The sequence below is a fragment of the Giraffa tippelskirchi genome, chromosome 13 (assembly GCF_054371585.1).
Source record: "Giraffa tippelskirchi isolate mGirTip1 chromosome 13, T2T-mGirTip1v1.2.pri, whole genome shotgun sequence".
NCBI lineage: Eukaryota > Metazoa > Chordata > Mammalia > Artiodactyla > Giraffidae > Giraffa > Giraffa tippelskirchi.
In genome coordinates, this window is record NC_137287.1 from 96,223,913 (window position 1) to 96,242,833 (window position 18,921).

Consider the following 18,921-nt stretch of genomic DNA (forward strand, 5'->3'; position numbering starts at 1 on the left):
GGGCAGGGGCAGCAGGCTCACTCAGGACCCCTCCAGCCCAGCACTGTGACCCGGTGCAAAGACCCCTACTCCCCAAGGACCCCACAGCCAGTCGAGCCTCCGATGAAATCAGACACTGCGACAAAGTCACTTTAATGTCTTTGCTCACGAGACGCCCCAGGACACTGGCAAGTGGACTCAGTGGGCAGGGAAGCGTCAGGAAGGGGCCCCTGCAGCCAGTCTCTGCTCAGCAGTGTCCACGCGCCGGAGGCCAGCAAGAAGGCCCTCTGTGGGGTGTAGCCACAGAACAGGCTGGCCCTTCTGGTGCCATCCCTGCTGTCTGCCCAAGGGCAGCAGGAGCCGAGGCCCCTCAGTTCCATCCACGACACGTGCAGGGCTCTAGAACTCAGTCATCTTTTTGTGGGTGTCGGCCTTCCTCTGTTCCCGCTGCAGGCCCGCCTCCTGGGCCCGGAGCTGCCCCAGCTGCCGCTGGGCTCCTGCCAGCTTCTCCTGCAGCTGGGCCGTTGTCACACTGTGCCTGGGGAGGGGCCCGCATTCAGCACTGCCGTCTCCCCCTAGCCCCTCCTCAGACCCGGACCGCCGACCCCGAACTCTCAGGGGAACTCGGGCAGGGGTGAGGCGCCTGGGGCAGGGCCACACGTACCGGCCGGCATTGCGGGCAAGGGCCTCCTGGATGCCCTGGATGGCTCGCTGGGTCTGCTCAATCTTCTCCTCGGTCTGGAGGAGCCTCAGGCTCAGGGCCCGTTTGGTACTCCTGCTGGCGTGGTACACCTCCTTGCCGCTCCTCCCGGGGGGCGCTGCCCCCATCTCCGGGGCCCCTGGGGCCCCGCCTTTCAGCTTCTCATTCAGGAAGTCGAACACACTGCGAGGAGGTGGGCGGCCCCCAGGTCCACCCCCTCTGCCCCGGCACTTTGGGGGCTTGCTGACGCCAGCCTGGCCACCCCGGGTTCTCTTCTGCAGGATCTCTGCACACTGGTCCAGCGACTTCCCACGCGGCAGCACCACGGCATGGACGGGCTCCACCCGGCCCTCTGCACGCCGGCCCAGACCTAGCGGAACCCCAAGCTGGCACTGCCACTGGACCCCTGGGCCATGGTGGGGACTCCTTCCCGTCCCCACGCAGCACACATGCACTTACCCTTGCCAAACTCGTAGCCCATCTTGGCGAGGAGTCTGGAGCCAATGCCCCGCGTGTGTACCTCCCAGCCGGCAAAAGCGGAGCTGCAGGTCCCAGGGTTGGCAGCACCAGGTTCCACCACTGCAGGCATCAGAGGGCAGTGGCTTAACCCAGCTGGATGCAGGGCATCCTGGGCTCCAGCCAAGACTAACCCAAGAGCTCAGCTCTGGGTCACGGCCGGCCCCCAGCATCCCCAGCTCCCTGCCCAGGGCGTGTGGCACGAGCAGAAGGCAGAGCCTGGCCGTCTCCATGACCTGATCACAGGACGGCCCCCTTCCATGCTCCCTGTTCCCTTGCGGAGAGCAGTCCTCCCCTCCATCAGCACGGACAATGCGGCTAACAGACCCCACGTGGACACCCCCACCCCTGGGGGGAGGCCAGACACTGACAGCCGATCCTTCATCCAGCCAACAGGTCCCCGTGCTCTGCAGGAAGCTGTCCCTTCCTGTGCGTCCCATCCCTTCCCGTGGCTCGTGTGGGGTTATGGTTTCTGCGTCTGTGGGTTTCTGGACCTGCTCTAGGTCCATGACACACCCTTGTCTCCCCGGGAGTGCGTCCTTGTCCTGACCACAGTGTGGGCCCTGCCAGCCGGGAGCCTTTTGGGAGTGGCAACAGCCATACCTCGAGCATAGCTGGGGTCGTCCGCGTCGCTGCTGTCCGAGTCAGAGGACCCTGCAGGCTCTGTGCGCAGCGGGGGCAGGATGCTGTCCCCCTCCACCACGGCCTCTTTCAACAGCAGAGAATCAAACTTGACCGTGTAGTAGCCGCTGTCTACATCTGGAGGGGCACAGAGGCAGCAGGGCAGCACACAGAAGTAGCCACTCTGGAAGGTGGGAGCAGGGTGGGGCCAAGACCAAGGGGGCCTTGCTCTTCTCATGTGTGGGGTGGGACCCCAACACCCACCCAGAGGAGTAGTCATGCAGGCTAACACATGTGACACATGGAGAGGGCTTCCTGGGAAGGGCCCGTCAGGGAGGCCTCGGGGCAGCCTCACCAGTGATCTGTGCTGGATACCACAGACCATCCTGCCGCTTGGCCAGACACGCAGAGCCGGCCTGCAGGGAGCTCAGGTCCGGGTCCTGGAAGGGGCGCAGCTCATCCACTGAGACTACCTGCCCATGCGAGAACCTGCAGAGAGGGCCACATAACTCAGGTATGGCCACCAGGGTCCTATGAGCCCAGAGAATCCAGTCTACCTGCCTGGACACCGCCTGGTGGGGAGATGAATGGAGAGGTACACACACGTTCACACAGACATCCATAGACATGCACATAATACACAACTATGTGCTTCCACACTGAACACAACATGTATACAAACACATGCAACACACCCACGCACACATGTACACAGGTCCACACACATACACTGAACACATGTATGCACATGCAACACCCACCCACACAAGTACACACACCCATACATATACACTCAACACGTATACACACATCACATTCACACACATGTACACATGCCTTCACATACACTGAACACATGTATGCATATGCAACACCCACCCACACATGTACACACACCCACACATATACACTCAACACGTATACACACATCACACCCCCCCACACACATGTACACACGCCTACATACATATACACTGAACACATGTATACACATACAACACACCCACGCACATATGTACACACACCCAGATGTATACACTGAACATGGGTATAAATATGCACGCACACCCATACCTATACATGCATACATATACACACAGGCACACATATGTGTGCACTCGTGCACACATGTGTGAACACACATGCATGGACACAAAGAGGCACATACACCAGCACATACATTCACACATGCACCATACACAGGCACACACACTTACTATACACAAGCACACAAATACGTGTATGCACATGTGTGTACATATGCACACGTATGAAGACACACACTGTGCTTGTGCTCTCACTCTCAGATGGACCTGGGTGCCCTGAGGACTAGATGCTTCTGGTTATTCTCCAGCCTCCTGGGCTAGAGTGATGCACACACAGGCACACACGTAGCTGGCAGACACACTTGTGACAACAGTGCCCCGGCACCTCTCCACTGGACACAACAGGTCATCGAGATAGGGGGTCTGCTTGCTGCACTCACAGGACTGAGTCCTCCCCAACCAACTAGGAGGACCTGGTTGTAACGGTGCTGCCTTGTCTTCTAGGTGTCACTGAAACAGTGAAACCAAAACGAAAACCAGGAGAGAGGAGGTGGGACAGGAAGTGTGGAAACAGAGGGCTGCAACTTTGAACTTGGCCAAATAAAGACATGAAGCCACCAGGCACACATCTCCTGCAGTGCCCCCATTTCAGGGAGGAAGCGTTCTAACCCACAAAAGCAAGCAAAGACAGGCCCTGGCTCCGATACACAGGCAGCCTTGCATGGGGAGACCGTGGGGAGAAAGGAGAGCAGAGAAGGGATTTCAGTCAACTTCCTGGGTGGGGTTCTGGGAGGCTCCCTCTCACCCCTGCCTGTCCTCAGGTACCCAGGGTACTGCCAGCGACCAGTGGCATCAGCAGATGCAAGACCAGTCCACGTGTCTTTTGGCGGGCACGGTGGTTGAAAAGTCCTGTTCAACCGAGGAAAAAGACCCAGACCCAGGGGGAATTTGGCCAAACTCCTCCTCAACACACCCAGACACAGCCAATAAACCTCCCTGCAAGAATCTTCAGTGCTCTTAGAAGCCCTAAATTTTGGTGTCCTCCTTAAGCCAGCAAGAGCTTCTATGAAATGACCCTAAAAAAGTAATGGTGGACATATGCAAAGATGGAGCCAGAAGAGTATGAACCAAACATGGAAGACTCAGAAATAACTGAAGTTCCCAACCATGGGAGTAGTTAACGGCATGTGCATGAAATCAATGTCAACTAAGAGCACAGGCAGCCTGACCAATGGAATGAAGGGCACCCAGGAAAAGCCTCTCACATGACAAAATCCACGCAGGACAGAGGTGTTACTAAAGAGGCAGGAAAAGACAGACTACATATTTCATAAGGAAAAAATTAAAAATGCTTCCCAAACTCAAACCCCCAGCAACATTCCCACTTAATCATCTACCTCACAACATTTATGAATAATGTTTATGATTTATGAATAATAATTATGTATGAATAATTATAATAATCTATGAATAACATCCTCTAGAATAATAAGTAAACACATGAATGAGAAAACAAGCATTTAGAATAAGTACACATCATAAATACAGAAAAGACACCTGGAAAAAACCCAACAACCTCACTTGTTAAAAACACTCAACCTGATAAACAGCGTCTACAGAAAACCCACAGCTCACATCACACTCAAGGAGGGGAGGCGGGGTACCTTCCCCTAAGATCAGGAACCAGTCAGGAAATGCTCCTGCCACTTGCATTCAGTACAGTACTGGAAGTTCTAGGCGGGGCAGTTAAACAAGAAAAAGAAATAAAAGCCAGCCGAGTTGGAAGAGAATAGGCAAAAGTATCTCTGTTTGTCAATGACACAACTGTATATATGTGCTGTGCTCAGTCGTGTCTAATTCTTTGCGCCCCCAAGGACTGTAGCCTGCCAGGCTCCTCTGTCCATGGCATTTCCCAGGCAAGAATACTGGAGTGGGTTACCATTTCCTCCTCAAGGGGATCGTCCCAATGCAGAGATTGAACTCGCATCTCCTGTGGCTCCTGTATTGGCAGGTAGATTCTATACCACTGAGCCACTTGGGAAGCCCCAGGAAATTGGATACCCACATGCAAATGAATCAAGTTGGATCCTTACATCATACTATTAGAGCATATAATTTACAAGGGAAAAAACATTTTAACAATATTTTATGTCAAAATTGAATAAGTTATATGAAATATTCAAGGAAAGCAACATGAGCCAAGAATCATATACATGTTCATCAAAACTGTGTCTTCATGAAAGACCCAACGAGAGCCTAACACACATGCTAGGTCTCTACAAATGTTATTCCTGTGAGCCCTTCCTAAAGAACCTACCAGAAAATGAGTCTCAGACAACCAACATGACTAAGAAGACCCTGACAGACAGGTAGATGGGAGCAGGAGACGCTAAGTTCCTTCCAGAACTAAGGCTGAGAGTGAAGGGAGACAATGGGCTGCGACAGCCATGAGAGCCAACAGTGCAGGTCTAGTGCAGTCAGATGGCAGGGAGAATGGGAGGTACGCGTCAAAACGCTTTAAACAGTTTTCAGTCATCATAACTAAAGAATGAATACTGTTCTGAGAGAGTCCTGTGTATGCAGAATGGGATAGAACAAGTTAATCATGGGACGTTGATCCTTGAGGATATACAGATGCAATCCAGAAAAGATTAAGAAATCAGTATAAAGTCACAAGGCACTCGTCCTTGAACATACAGATGCACTAACACAGACATTAGCGTGTTTCCACCTGCACTTCCTAGCTCTGTCTGCTGAAGAGACCTACCACTGAGCCCCCTGCAGCGAAGTGCATCCCTGGGCCTCCACTGCGAGTCTTGAAATAGCATGTGCCACTAAAGAAACCAGGGCTTCTTGGAGACTTGGCTGCTTTCAGGTCTGTGGCAGGAAGAGCACAGGCGAGGGCGGGGAATCCTGATTTCCAGGACCGTGTCAAGAGGGCGAGGAGCCATCATGAAAAGGCTCCACCTGGCAAGGGTGGGACAGCTTGAGTTTCAATAAACATCAGCATCTCAGTGGATTGAAATTCATCAAATGCATTTAAGTCCATCAGTCCACAAGGATATTAAATATTTCTTAAGAGTGAATTTATCACCTCAGGATGAAAGAGAACCAATTTGTTATCTTGGAAACTAAGCAAACAAAACAGAAACATCAGGCGTTAACTTGCCTTTTCTATACAATCTGTCCCACTACCTAGCCGGCTTGTATAGGAGGAGAGGTGTCTCTGAAGCACCCCAGCTGGTAAATGAGCTGATGGCGCTGAAAGCTCCTTGTTGCAATCCACACCACACCAGCAGATCCAGGCACCGAGCATCACATGCTGCGAGAAGCAGCAGAGCACTGAGCCGTGCCCAGGTGGGGGCCCGAGAGCGAGCAGGTCCCAGGATCCAGCTGCCAGCCTTCAGTCACCGCAAGAATGTCCGGGCTGCACCAGGGCGGTGGGTGATGGTCAGAGGGTCTGGCCCTTCAACAGTGAAACTGGGAGGCCAGGAAAGGCAGGGGTGGGGGTGCACAGTCAGATTCAGACAGCAGCCTTTAGACTTGAGCAAGATTAAACTGCAACATTTACACCTCAGCTGTACCTGAGTGATATGCCACAAGGAACACAAGGAGGCGATTATCACAAAGATCGGGGCAGTGGTTCTTTTTGGAGGAGGGAGAAGGCTGTGTTTGGGCTGAGGCACAGATGATCCCAGGGTAACTGGCAGCTTTGTAGTTTTCAGCTGAGTCCTCGAGTGTTACAGTGATCCCTTGTGCTGTCTTTACTTCCTGGATTTGACCTTATTTCACAACAAGATAAAAATTTTAAGTCCACTGTGTCCTTATTCCAGGTCAGGTACTGTTTTTTTTATGCGTATTAATGCATTCCACCCTCTCAACAACTGCGAAAGACATGCTCCTCTCTGTTTTATGGATAAGGATATTGAAATACGGAGCGATAAAAGTTAGAACAAACGAATGAAAAAATGTTCAATCTTGCTAATAATCGAGGAAATACAAGTTCAATCAAGACACCTCTTCACTTCCAGTGGGTATGAATCCACAAGTCAGAGAATGTGACCAAGAGTGACTAGGGTGACTACGACAGAGCAGACCAGGGACTCAGAAGCAGACAGCACGCAAGGAAAGAAAATGCTCGTGCCGTCCACGCTGGGGACATTCTCAACAAAGACAAAAGACATGTGCTAGGATTTTCACAGTGTGTTCTTTTTAGTAAATAAAAACTGGGAAACACCAAGAGACAGATAAAATATGGCGTGTTAATGAGGAAAAATAACACAGCAGTTAAAATGCACAAAACAGTCCTATAAATATAAATGTGAACTTCTCTCCCAGACACACTCAGTGAGAAGAGCAAGTTGCAAAACAAAGCAGGCTGCACAACACAGTTTAATTAGAAAATAAAGCAAAAGAATATTCTGTGCACAGACACACGTGCCCATAAAGGATTCACACGCTAGAGAGATGCTCATCATAGTTGTGACAAGCCTCCCGGGAGGGAGGATAGAAAGGCGGGTCCCAGGGCACTTCAACACTACTTTATCTTTACAATAAAATTTTAAATAAGTAAATTTTAAAATAAAAATCCAAAGTAAATGCAACAAAATAACTGTCACACCTGGGTAGTGGTGGGGTTGGTGGGCTGCATGGGTTGGGCCTGAAGCTGACAGCAGGCAGCAGCATTTCAGAGCCGGGCTGCCCCTCGGGGGTCCAGCAACCACAGCAGCTGTAGGGCCCACCTGGCAGGCTTGCTGCCAGCTGAGTGAATACGCGTGAAACCCCTGGAACAGTGCTGCCCAGAGGAAGGTGGGGAGTTCTCATTCCCACAAGGGACATGGCACAGGGACGGGGAGGAACCCTCCAGAGGACCACGGCAGGAAGGATGGAGGGCTCCCCGCTCTGCTCCTTAACTGTCTGCTGGGGGACAAGGCACCACCCACCCTGTGGAAGCTCAAGGAGGTTTATGACTGATTCATGCACTTTCCTGTATGTACACTACACTTTTCACAAAACTCATGGGGAAAAAGGAAAATAAGGGGAACTGCACCAAATAAGACTCTGGGCCCAGCAAAAATCTATAAAGAAATAAGATGACCAAACAACTGAAGATACTGAATAGTTACCCTGGCTGCTGCTAAGTTGCTTCAGTAGTGTCCGACTCTGTGCGACCCCATTGACGGCAGGCTCCCCCGTCCCCGGGATTCTCCAGGCAAGCATACTGGAGTGGGTTGCCATTTCCTTCTCCAATGCATGAAAGTGAAAAGTAAAAGTGAAGTCGCTCAGTCGTGTCCGACTCCTAGCGACCCCATGGACTGCAGCCTACCAGTCTCCTCCGTCCATGCGATTCTCCAGGCAAGAGTACTGGAGTGGGGTACCATTGCCTTCTCCGTAGTTACCCTGGACTAGTGGACTACTGACTAAAGAAGAAAATCATCCACTAGAAATCTCAGGAAATATTCCTTGGAAAGGAAAAAGAAGCAAAATTAAACTTAATGTGCGTAAAGAAAACGCAACATCATCATAACATTTGTGATTAAATACGAACAAAGTCTTGCTGTTAAGTTGGTGAGGTGTGACAGTGACACGGAGGTAATTTTTAACATAACATCCTTGTCACTTAGGTAAGGGGGGCATCCTGAAGTACTTACAGGCAAAATGCCCAGTAAGTCCTACAACCTGCTTTATAATACTCCAGGGGCAGGAATAGACAATACAAGATTAGCAAAACATTGACCTACTATGACAGTGTGAGCAGTCTATGCTACTCTTCCTAGTTACCTGGGTGTTTGACAACTTCTCTAATAAAATTTCTAAAATATAAATAAATTTTAGAAGTTTCACTTTGAAGCATAAAACAGGTCATGGTGTGTGTGTGTGGGCAGCTCCATTCTTTTCAACATAAGCCCTTCTGTACTTCTGACATATCGGGGGCAAAGCCAAGAAGACCCCTAAACAAGGACACTGTTAGAAGAACCCCCTGCCCCCATAAAGTTCTCTTCTTGTCAGCATTCTGCTTGGCCAAAAAAAACAAAACTGCAAAGAACTGCAAAGGTTCTGTCCGCAAGTCCCCGCGGCCCCACGCCACCCCCCTACCCCTCACCCCTCACTGCTAGGGGCCTCGGGAACTCAGGCCTCACCTGCAGTTTTCCTGGAAGCGGCACTTCCCCTCCAAGAAGAACGGGCAGGGTTTCAGGGACTTGTGAGTGGGGTAGAGATAGAGCACGCGCACGCCCGGTGAGCCGTCGTCCGCCTCCTCGGTGCCCACGATCATGGCGTTGTGATACTCCAGGGTGCCCCAGGCACTGTAGTAGGGGGCGTTCACCTTTCTCCCACTCAGTGCTGCCCCGCCCTCCTCGTCCTCCCCCTCGTCCTCCTCCTGCCCAGGCTCCGTGGGTCCTGGCACAGTCTCTCTCGAAGGAACAGTCTCTAGTTCTGCTCCGGGGGCTACCGGCACCTCCACCGTCTCCGCGATGGCGTTCTGGAAAGCCAAAGGCTCAGCATCCTCCTGGGCTGGGCGCTCTCCATCCAGCGCCGCCAGCAGCTTGCTCTTCCTGACCGACACCAGGCTGGCCTCAGTGAGCTCGATCAGCTCCTTCAGGTCCCCTTGCAGCTGGCGCAGGTCGGCCAGCTCCGAGGGATCCAGGCCGGCGCCCAGGGCCAGCTCCACCTGCTGCAGCTGCGCGTCGTAGGTCCGGAGGGCGGTCTGCAGGCTCTCTTCGTCCATCCTGCCAGGAGAGGCCGGTTTCCCGGGCCTGCGGGGCTGGGTCCCTGGGTCTTCAGAAGGGAGGCGTGGGAGCCAGAGCTGCGGAGAAGAGAAGCCGGATGAGTTTGGGACCGACGGCCCCCGCAACACCGGCACTGAGCGCTGGCCGACCGCAACCCTCGGTGGACAGCCTGCGGAACCGTGAACAGCAGCAGTCTCTTCGTTTGGACTTGGAGAGATTTCAAGCTCCGAGAGGAGGAGCCAAAGCTGGCCCTTGGCCGCTGGCCCCACGGCCTCGATTCCCTTCCCGGGAGCTGCCTTCAAGCTCTTCCGGGGTCTTTGCGTCCAAGTCTAGTGTCCCCGGCCGGGCCCACCCCTGTGGCCTCGCGCCACCGGTCTCCGCTCGGCCAGCAACTTCGGGCCAAGGGCCCGTCGCCCAGACCCCCTCGCCCCGGCAAGGCCCTCCTCCGCGCGGTCTCCCGGCCGCCGCCACAGACGGCCAGCCGGCCTCACCGGCCAAAGCCGCCGGGCACCCCGCTTCCGCCCTTGCAGCCCACAGGCGCTTCCGCCCGAGCGCCGCCGCCGGCGGAAGTGTCTGGCGCGAGGGCTGCCGGGACGGCTCCGCCCCTCCCCGGCCGACCAGCGCGCGTCCCGTCGGGCGCCGCGCGGGGTCAGCGTGGGGTCGGTGGGTCAGGCGCGAGGCGGTTCCCCGGCTCCGCGGCTCGGCGGCCCGGCCGGGCGGTCGCAGGTACATCGAGGCGGGTGGGCGGAGCTGAGCCCAGGCTCGGCAACCGGCCCGCAGTCTGTCCGCGCCGCCCCCCCGCATCACGGCAGCTCGGGGCGGTCACCAACCCTCAGACGCCCTGCTTCAGAGGCGCCCGCGGCGGGCCGGGAGCGAAGCGGGCGTTGGGTAGGGAGACCCGAGTGGAGCAAAGCCTGAAGGGAGCCCGGGCGGGGGAGCGGCGTGAAGCGGGGCGGGACGGTCTGCCCTCTGCCTGCGAGCAGGGCGCCCTGGCCGGGCCGGAGTGGGAGTGTGGGCACCAGGATCGCCGGGCCAATTCTGTAGCAGTTGCGGAGGCGAAGGCGGGCGGAGAGGAGGGGAGGGGAGGGGAGGCGGAGCCAGGAGAGCCCTGGGCTCCAGCTGTGAGCGGCCGTGCGGGCAGCCGGACCCTCTGTCCACGGTGCGGGCCGGCTCGTCTATGACCGATCTCGGGTGCCCAGAGCAGGATGTACACGCTGCTGTCGGGCCTATACAAGTACATGTTCCAGAAGGACGAGTACTGCGTTCTGATCCTGGGTCTGGACAACGCCGGAAAGACGGTGAGTGCGGCTCCGTGTCAGCGCCATCCCCCACCCCCACAGTCCTTTCGGTGTTTTTTTTTAGCTGCGTGTTCTCCACCCAGACAGGTTCTGAATCCTGCTTAAGGTCATAGGATAGTTACCACCAGCCGATTTAAAAGGCAAACGTCATTCTCTTTTGCCTTATTGTAAAGCAATAAGCCCCAGGAGGGGTGTTTGAAAACTATTGCAATTCCTATCTCACGCCTTTTTCTCTCTGCCCTTAGACCTTCTTGGAGCAGTCAAAGACCCGATTCAACAAGAACTACAAGGGGATGAGTCTGTCCAAAATCACTACCACCGTGGGCCTAAACAGTAAGGGTCCTTTGGGGGTGTGGGTTGGGGGCAGAACCCTGAGGATGCTGCAGTGTGCAAAGACCGCGGGTGAGGCCTCTGCTCCGGCTACCGTTGGTTCCAGCATCGTGGAGCGCAGGTTCAGCCTGCTTCTCCCAGGAGAGCTGGGAGCTGGTGGGTCAGGGACCAAAACCGCAGCCTCACCTGTCTCTTCTCCGCAGTCGGCACTGTGGACGTGGGAAAGGCCCGCCTGATGTTCTGGGACTTGGGGGGGCAGGAGGAGCTGCAGTCTTTGTGGGACAAGGTAAGATGGGTGGGTGCCACATCGGCTCCCTGGCACCATCTGTATCCAGGTGGCACCTTGATCTCTTCTTCCTTCCTTTTCTCAGAGGCCTAGGATTCCTCTTCTTTATTCTTGGCAGCTTCTGTGACCCACTTGGTTCCTGAGACTCACCCCCCTCCCAGTTCCCCAGTCACACCCCCAAGAGCAGGGACACACCTGTTCCTTTAGGTTTAGAGATTTTGTTGCTAATCAGCACAAGAGGAGACAAAGGATGCCTGAGAAGCAGGAAAAACACAATGCCTGTTTGGCTCTCAGCTTCAGCCCCGATGGGGTCCCTCCTACTGAGAGGATGATGTCCTCCAAGGCTCATAGCAGCTGTCTCTTCTTTCGACCTGGGTTTGAAGCATTTCTGAGACCTCAGAATCAGAATCAGTCTTTCACTCGGCCTCTGCCAGGCACAGGGTCCAGCAGAGAGCAGGGTGGAACGAGCCTCTTCCCCTCCCCCACCCAGTGGACTGCCGGGGGCACAGACAGGCTCACCCAGCCCTAGGGGTACTGACCACCCCAGCAGTTGCTGATGTCTAATGCCCTAGTCTTGGTTTCTGGCTTGACCCCAGCAGGAGGTCCTTGGTCATTTTCCCCTCCTTCTCCCCAAAGTGTCCCCTTGTCCTGACCTGCAGCCAAGAGGACCTTTCCATTCCATGGCCAGAAAGTCATTGACGGGCCCTCTGTGACCATTTAAGTTGGACCAAACCAGGGGCTGTTTGTTCAAACCTCAGATCCACACGGGGACCTGACATTCTTTAGAGGCCAGGGTCTCGGAGTAGCAGGGGCAGGGTGTGTCAGAGTTTAGCAGCTGGCAAGTGTTGTGGGGGATGAAGGCCTGGTCAGGGACAGGGTCATCTTGGGCGCGCCCCATGTCAGGCCAAGCTGGCTGGGACCCCGTCCCCTTGGCAGGTCACCATGGTGGGCAGCTGTGACATGTTCAGGTAGCTCTGGTGGGTCATAGTGGGTCCTGCAGGAGCTGACAAGGGGCCCTGTGCTGGGCACACTGCCCACCATGGCAGCCAGGACATGGCCAGTGAAGGTGCTCTCCTGCCTTTGCGCCTCTGGCTGGGGACTGGCTCCTCCTGAGGGGAAGCCAGCTTGGTGGTTGGTGGTGGCCCCCAGCTTCCACTTCTGCTCATGCCATGGCCTTGCCACTGCCTCCTCATGAGGACTGAGCCTACCATCTCGGCAGGATGGGCCCTGGGTTTCTCACATGCTCCCCGACTCTGAGATGGAGTGGGTGCCCTGCCTCCTGCTGATGACCAAGCCAGGGCATTGCTGGCCTCTGGTGACTGGGTTGCACAGGGTTGACCATGTCCCCAACCGTGTGAGTCACCAGGAGGGGTGTAAAGTGGGCCTCCTGCTCTCCCCTTGTTCTGAGGCTATGTCCTGGGGCCTGTTCCTGCCCCCTTGCAGTGCGACACCATCTGGCAGACCTTCACTCCCACCTCTACTGCCTTACCTCCATCTAGCACCTCTGCTCATGCCACGAGCTAGTGCCTATAGGTCTGTGCACGTGCCAGCTTCAGGCCACGTCTGTGGACCCAGTGGACCCTCTGGCACCCTACCACAGGGAGGACTTGTGGCCTCTGTCTCTCCAGGCCGCACCTGAGAGCCTCCAGAGTGTGGCCACTGGTGACAGCTGTCCTCAGGATCTGGGCCTGGTGGGCACCATGGGCTCACAGCTGCCACTGCTTCCTGGTCATCCCCTGCTGGTGGACCCAGCCCCGATCCACCGGGGCCCAGTCACACACCAGTTGAAGTTCGCCACCACAAGGGTCCGGGGCCCAAGTAGTGATTCCCTCACTGACTCGCTGCAAACCCCAGTGCCCCTGTCTGCCTAGGAGGCCTGCACTGTTGGGCTGCAGCTCCTGGGTCCCGTATCACACAAGCAGGCCGGCCAGGGAGGCCCCATGTTTGAGGTTCATGGTTGGTCTGTGGACCAGGAAGCCACCCATGTTGGGGGATGTGTGGGTGTTCCCAGTTCCCGAGCTCTTGCGGGGCAGGAGCTGGGGTGGAGACAAGGGGCAAGGATGCAGTCACCTGCTCCTGCGATGTGGGCATTTCTGTGCTTTTAACATCAGGACAGAAGGTGGACTCACCAGGCCTTGCTTCATGTGTCTGTTTTTCCAGGGGTGCTGCTGTTCACCCCCCGTAGCTCTCCCTGTACCCTGGGCTCTGGTGCTTGTGTGTGGGGAGGGGGGAGGGGGGGGTTTCTTGTGTGGCTGCTGCTGCAGGAACCCAGGGCCGGCTGGCCTGCTGGTGCTAGCCGATAGAGCTCTGAACTCCCTGGCATGGCTCTGTCATTGGCTCTGTCGTCCCACGCGGGGGTCAGAGCTGCCTTGAATGTGCTGGAGGCCTTCCATGGCTCCCTGATGGTATACCTACTGCCTTGCTGTCTGCACTGGGTCCCCCTACCCAGGTGTACAGAGATCCGGAGCCCCATCCTTTCTCCTCGGGCCACTCTCAGGCCAGGGGTTGTGGGTAGGTCTCAGCAGTGGATCCTGAAGTGGGGTTCAGAGCACAGCACCTGGGAAGTGGGTGAGGAAGGTGGCCACCCTTTTCTAGCAGGTCTGGGGTGTATCTGCACTCTGCCCCACCTCCAGGAAGCACCCTAGCAGGGTCTCCCAGCTGGGGGCTGCCCTGAGGTGGCTGGGTGCCTGAGGCTCAGCACCTGGTTTTGCTCCTGCCCAGTACTATGCAGAGTGTCATGGCGTCATCTATGTCATCGACTCCACGGATGAGGAGCGGCTGTCTGAGTCCAAACAGGCGTTTGGTGGGTACAGTCAGCCAGGCTGGGGATGGGGGGAGTGGGAGGGTTCTGTCTGCACAGTCCCCATTCCAGAGCTGGGCTGGGGGGAGGTTGGGCCACGCCAGGACAGGAGGGCGCCAGCCAAGTGCGTCCATGTGGGGTCGGCAGGGATGTGGGGACCTGTGTGGAGGTGGATGAAGGGTGCTCACTGCCACCTCTCTGCCCGCCCCAGAGAAGATGGTCACAAGCGAGGTGCTGGACGGTGTCCCCATCCTGGTGCTGGCCAATAAGCAGGATGTTGAGGTGAGCCCCCAGGCCAAGTGGGCTCCTGTTCCCGCCAGATGGGCTACCTCTCCCAGGGGAGGGCCGCTGCCTTCCTCAGTTACCTTAAGTGTGGCTGCTCTGGGCGAACAGAGCACCCCCACCCCCTAGCTTCTTCCTGCTGTGCTGGCACCTCTGCACCTGAGGCAGCAGTGCCCCGTTCCTCTGCAGCCAGGGGCCTCCTGCTGGGCAGACCCAGGTGAAGGTCTGGAAAGAAAGTGCAGAAGCACCTCAGGGTGGGAGTCAGTGCTGACACCAACCTGTCTGCTGTCCTTGAGCACAGCAGCTGTGCTGGCCCCACCCCATGAACCACTGGTAAGAGGTGGCATCACGGCAGCTGTCCACGTGGAGGGGGTCCTGAACAGGTGGGTGGCGTGGTCCTGTAGCATCTGGGTCATGCTGCCAGGGCGTGTCTCCCTGAGGCTGCTCACCAGACAGGTATCCTCCTGGACAGTAACCAGGAGACACCTCCTGAAAGGTGCCATGCAGCTTCCCACCTGCCCTCTACCCCCACAGCTCTGGGAACTGCTCTGGGGGTAGAGGGTGGGTAGGGTGGCAGGCCTGCCCCTCATGGCCTCACCTCCCCTAGACTTGCCTCTCCATCCCTGACATCAAGACTGCGTTCAGCGACTGTGCCTCCAAGATCGGCAGGCGGGACTGCCTGACCCAGGCCTGCTCGGCCCTCACGGGGTGAGTGGGGTTCACCCTGGGCACCGGGGGCCACAGCCAGCCCCACCTCATGCCCACTGTCTCCACAGCAAGGGGGTGCGCGAGGGCATCGAGTGGATGGTGAAGTGCGTCGTGCGGAATGTGCATCGGCCGCCGCGGCAGCGGGACATCACGTAGGCACACCTACCTGTGTGTCCACCACTTGTCCTGAAGAGCTCCTGCCTGCTCCATACCACCAATCCTGGGGGCTGGGTCGGCTTTGCCTTTTGGTTCTCCCATTTGCTTTATTTCTTCTCTAAGACAAATTTTTCTGTGTCCAGACAAGTGTAGGCATCCGGAGGCTTCTGCTAGGGGTGCTGGGGCCTTAGGGACACCAGCTGGCCACCAGCAGGACTTACGGGCATAGCAGGCCTGGACCTGCCCGAGGCCCAGGTTGGGGCCCCCGTGGGCCACCTCTTCTTTTGGAGCTCCTGCCCCAGCAGGCCTGCCGGTTTGGCCCTGCGTGGGGCCTTGCTGGGGAGCTACTTGGAAATAGGTTTTTTCAGAGCTATGGGGCCCTCCATAATGCTCAAGACTACTCTGTGCCTCATGCCCATGGAGGCGACTATGACTGTCCTTGGCCTCTGTGCCCTCTGATCTTGGTGTTGGGTGGGGGGGTTGGTGTCACCTGAGGGAGACCTGGGCTTGTCACTGTTCCTGTCCTGATGCAGCTTCAGGAGGAGGCAGGAAGACCTGCCTGGGAGGCCGTTGAGCCCCACCCACTGGTCCAGCCACCTTGTTCTGATCTCCAGTGAAAATGGGAAAGCTAAGTGGTTGCGCTGGGAGTGGGCATCTGCTCCCCCCCACCCCCAGCCTTCCTGTACCCACCCAGAATAACCTAGATACGAGCTCTGGGTGTGAGGAAGGCTGGCAGGGTCCCAAGGAGCCCAAGCTAGTAGTGCTCTGGGCCTGTGCTCCCAGCTGGGGGTGAGGGGCGGGGTTGCTCTCAGGTCTGGGCCCTTTCCAGTCCCTGTGTCTGGGAGCAGAGGCCCTCCAGGCAAGGCTGGTCCTCAGTACCCTCCCACATGGCCCTTGTAGAAGCTGGTGACACCCCATGAACCTAGCTATGGGCAAAATAAAGAGTTGGAGTGGCTCCCATCCATCATTCTTCAGAGGCCGGGTGGCTTTGTCTGAGGGTCAGGTTCCCCAGGCAGCTTGGGAGGAGATGCTGGGAAAAGGATGAGTCAGGGCGGGGGGTGGGCGCCAGCTGCAGGTGAGGTGACTCATTGAGGGGGTGCTTTGACCCTGCCTCTCCCTGGGGCCCTTCCTGGAGGTCAGGCAGGAGCCTCCAGGGCTGGTGAGGGCTGCCAAGACTGGGAGTCCTAGGTTGATGAGTCAAGGCCTCATCTGAACCTGCCCCAGAAAGGAAAAGCGTCGTTTCCCAGAAAGCGAGTGGGACACTGTCCTACCCGGAGGTCTTGGCTAGTCCCTTGCTGGGAAATCCCCTGCTGCTTTGAGGAGGGTGGAGCCTCAAAGAGGGGCAGCTTTAAGGTGACACTTCCTGGTACCTCAGGGCACACAGACTGGCGCTGACCACTCTGACTTGGCCTCTTCTACAATGGAGCCCTTGAACTCAGTGACTCGCCCTCCCTTCCTCCCTCCCTCCCTCCCTCCCTCCCTCCACACCTCCCTAACCACTCAGCAAAACTTTGAAAGAAGGGTGTAACCCGCTGTCCTCTCCCTCGACCCTACCACCTGAGAGGGTCGGTCCCAGTGGGAGGGAAGGCAGCGTGCCCAGGTGTGTCCCTCCCCGGGTGCAGAGTGCACACTGGCAGACTGGACACTCGTTTACCAATCGGCTTTATGAAAAACAACCTTAGCGCCGCAGGGGCCGGTTCCGAAGCCTTCGGTGCAGCACGAGGAGCTCGGACTGGAGTGAATAAATACCAAGGGGGATGCTCAGAGCGCCCAAAGGAAGTGTTCGCGGATGCTGCGCTCCAGCCCAGGCAGTCTGGCTGCGCGCAGCGCCCGCAGCAGCTGTACCCCCAGCGCCCCGGGCCGCGCTTCGCGGAGTTCCGTGAGCTGCCGCCACAGCCTCCGCTGCAGCGCCGCGCGGCCCTCCCTCAGCGGCGGTGGAGAGCTCCGTGTCCCGGGACCTATGAGCGCCTGCTGCAGCCGCTGCAGTCTCTTGAGGGAGATGTCCTGGAAAGCCACGAAGTCGGCCACGGCACGCTCACACTCCTCGGTCCCTGCGGGAAGGCGGGGCGAGGGGTACCCAGTCAGGTGCCAGCCCCGCTCCGCGCCCCGGGAGGACAGGACCGTGGAGGGGTCTCCGCACGCTCATGAATGGCGAGACGAGAGCCGTGCCGGAGGGTCCGGGGCGACCGCGGGAAACGTGGCGGGGAAGGAGTGCAGCTCGTGGGCTGACGCCGAGAATGGGATGCCCGCCACGCTCAGTGCCGTGCCCTCCCGCGAACAGTTTAAACCCTCGAAGCCTGTTTCCCAATGCCGGCGGGAAATGGCATCACCCGCCAGCGCTGAAACCCTCAGCCAAATTGTCTCCTGGTCCGCCCCCACCGCGCTTCCGGAAGCCCTTCCCAGGAACCAGCTAATAAGCCCTGAGCACCCCCACCCTACCCCCCGCTCACCCGGTGCCCCCGGCTCCAGCGGGCCGAGCGGGAAGCTCGTGCAGTTGGTGCACAGGGCGTCGTGGAACGGGGAGCCAGGCACATTGACGGCCAGGCCCAGGGCCGTGCAGTTGCGGTGGGGCTGGCACCGCTCCGAGCTCGAGCTGCTGGCGGAGAAGGTGCCCGGGGGGCACGGCTGGCACTGCGTGTTCTGGCTGGGGGTACCTAGGGACGAGACGGGGAGGCCGCGGTCAAGAGAGCCGAGTGGTCCCTGTTCGGCGGAGGGTCTGCCCCGCCCCGCACCCACCGGGAGCGGCCACGCCAGCGCCGGGCGGGCAGGGCGCGTGCTCCAAGCAGAAGCCGGCGTGCTCGAAGAAACCGGACCGACAGCGGCAGGCGCGGTTGTGGGTGGCCCCGCACGGACGCGCCTCCTCCTCGAGCTCCCCGCAGATGACGTTGCAGTAGAGGCAGTGCTCCAGGTAGTTCCAAAACTGCGTGTAGTGGCGCGGCGGGCACGCACCACACGTCGTGGGGCTGTCCCGGCCGCAAGGCCGCTGCATAAAGGTGCCCGGGGGGCACTGGTCACACACCAGCCACTCCCCTGTCTCTGCGTCCCGCCACGGGTAGGTGGGCGCGCCTACCGCCGTCCCGTGCGCCGCGAGCGCCAGCAGCAGGACAGTCATCGGCCACGGCGGAGCTCCCATAGTCTCGGTGGAGCGGCGGCAGCCTCTGGCCGCGTCCTATAAGGGTCGGTCTGGCCCCGCCCTGCGGAGCCCCGCCCGCCGAGGAGGAGGGGTCGGCGACCTAGGGACCTAGGCTTTGACTCCTCCCTCCAGAGCCGGTGCCAGGGTGGTCCTGTGACGGCCCCCAGCACAAATGGCAAAGGGCAGAGCCTGATACCATTACCAGGCCTGGCAGCTAAGGGGTGGAACGGGCAGAGGCTTCCCCTTTGGACAAAGCATGTGGAAGAAAGACTGCCCAGATGCCCCCCATCCTCCCTGGCACCCTCACCCCTCCAACCAGCCCAGGACATGCAGACATG

General features: G+C 57.7%; 3 protein-coding genes across 11 annotated transcripts; 1 reads left to right on the forward strand and 2 right to left on the reverse strand.

Annotated features, from left to right (window-relative positions):
* Positions 1-103: 103 nt before the first annotated feature.
* Positions 104-12,395, reverse strand: ZGPAT (zinc finger CCCH-type and G-patch domain containing). Of its 4 annotated transcripts, none has more exons than XM_081557526.1 (8): positions 12,158-12,395; positions 11,405-11,758; positions 9,003-9,667; positions 2,172-2,305; positions 1,799-1,954; positions 1,139-1,258; positions 644-1,049; positions 104-517 (listed from the first exon to the last, which is right to left on the reverse strand). In XM_081557526.1, exons 3-8 carry the CDS (start codon positions 9,587-9,589, stop codon positions 379-381), a joined length of 1,542 nt encoding a protein of 513 aa, XP_081413652.1. In that variant the 5' UTR covers positions 9,590-9,667; positions 11,405-11,758; positions 12,158-12,395; the 3' UTR covers positions 104-378. The 4 variants fall into 4 exon arrangements, with proteins under 4 accessions (XP_081413652.1, XP_081413651.1, XP_081413649.1 ...); XM_081557525.1 differs by having other exon boundaries at positions 11,405-11,875; XM_081557523.1 differs by lacking the exon at positions 11,405-11,758.
* ARFRP1 (ARF related protein 1) lies at positions 10,236-16,405 on the forward strand. 5 transcript variants are annotated; one of them, XM_081557542.1, is made up of 8 exons: positions 10,236-10,478; positions 10,790-10,888; positions 11,134-11,221; positions 11,422-11,504; positions 14,226-14,307; positions 14,516-14,586; positions 15,194-15,294; positions 15,363-16,405. In XM_081557542.1, the coding sequence occupies exons 2-8, from the start codon at positions 10,796-10,798 to the stop codon at positions 15,448-15,450; spliced, it is 606 nt and encodes a 201-aa protein (XP_081413668.1). In that variant the 5' UTR covers positions 10,236-10,478; positions 10,790-10,795; the 3' UTR covers positions 15,451-16,405. The 5 variants fall into 5 exon arrangements, 4 of the variants coding, with proteins under 4 accessions (XP_081413668.1, XP_081413664.1, XP_081413667.1 ...); XM_081557538.1 differs by having other exon boundaries at positions 10,795-10,888; XM_081557541.1 differs by having other exon boundaries at positions 10,236-10,316.
* Positions 16,406-17,095: 690 nt separating this feature from the next.
* On the reverse strand, positions 17,096-18,900 carry TNFRSF6B (TNF receptor superfamily member 6b). Of its 2 annotated transcripts, XM_081557555.1 has the most exons (4): positions 18,521-18,900; positions 18,187-18,433; positions 17,901-18,104; positions 17,096-17,501 (listed from the first exon to the last, which is right to left on the reverse strand). In XM_081557555.1, exons 1-4 carry the CDS (start codon positions 18,581-18,583, stop codon positions 17,212-17,214), a joined length of 804 nt encoding a protein of 267 aa, XP_081413681.1. In that variant the 5' UTR covers positions 18,584-18,900; the 3' UTR covers positions 17,096-17,211. The 2 variants fall into 2 exon arrangements, with proteins under 2 accessions (XP_081413681.1, XP_081413680.1); XM_081557554.1 differs by having other exon boundaries at positions 18,187-18,900.
* Positions 18,901-18,921: the final 21 nt, after the last annotated feature.

Excerpts from the sequence above, each read along its gene's own strand:
- ARFRP1 (XM_081557542.1), top strand. The coding sequence starts at position 10,796 with ATGTACACGCTGCTGTCGGGCCTATACAAGTACATGTTCCAGAAGGAC. Across the intron at positions 10,889-11,133 it reads TGGACAACGCCGGAAAGACG|ACCTTCTTGGAGCAGTCAAA; the intron begins GTGAGTGCGGCT and ends CTCTGCCCTTAG. Across the intron at positions 11,505-14,225 it reads TGCAGTCTTTGTGGGACAAG|TACTATGCAGAGTGTCATGG; the intron begins GTAAGATGGGTG and ends GCTCCTGCCCAG.
- ZGPAT (XM_081557523.1), bottom strand. The coding sequence starts at position 12,181 with ATGGAAAGGTCCTCTTGGCTGCAG. Across the intron at positions 9,668-12,157 it reads AAAGGTCCTCTTGGCTGCAG|CTCTGGCTCCCACGCCTCCC; the intron begins GTCAGGACAAGG and ends TCTTCTCCGCAG. Across the intron at positions 1,259-1,798 it reads CGACCCCAGCTATGCTCGAG|TGGTGGAACCTGGTGCTGCC; the intron begins GTATGGCTGTTG and ends TGATGCCTGCAG.
- TNFRSF6B (XM_081557554.1), bottom strand. The coding sequence starts at position 18,583 with ATGGGAGCTCCGCCGTGGCCGATGACTGTCCTGCTGCTGGCGCTCGCG. Across the intron at positions 18,105-18,186 it reads CGCTGGCGTGGCCGCTCCCG|GTACCCCCAGCCAGAACACG; the intron begins GTGGGTGCGGGG and ends TCTCGTCCCTAG. Across the intron at positions 17,502-17,900 it reads GCTGGAGCCGGGGGCACCGG|GGACCGAGGAGTGTGAGCGT; the intron begins GTGAGCGGGGGG and ends GCCTTCCCGCAG.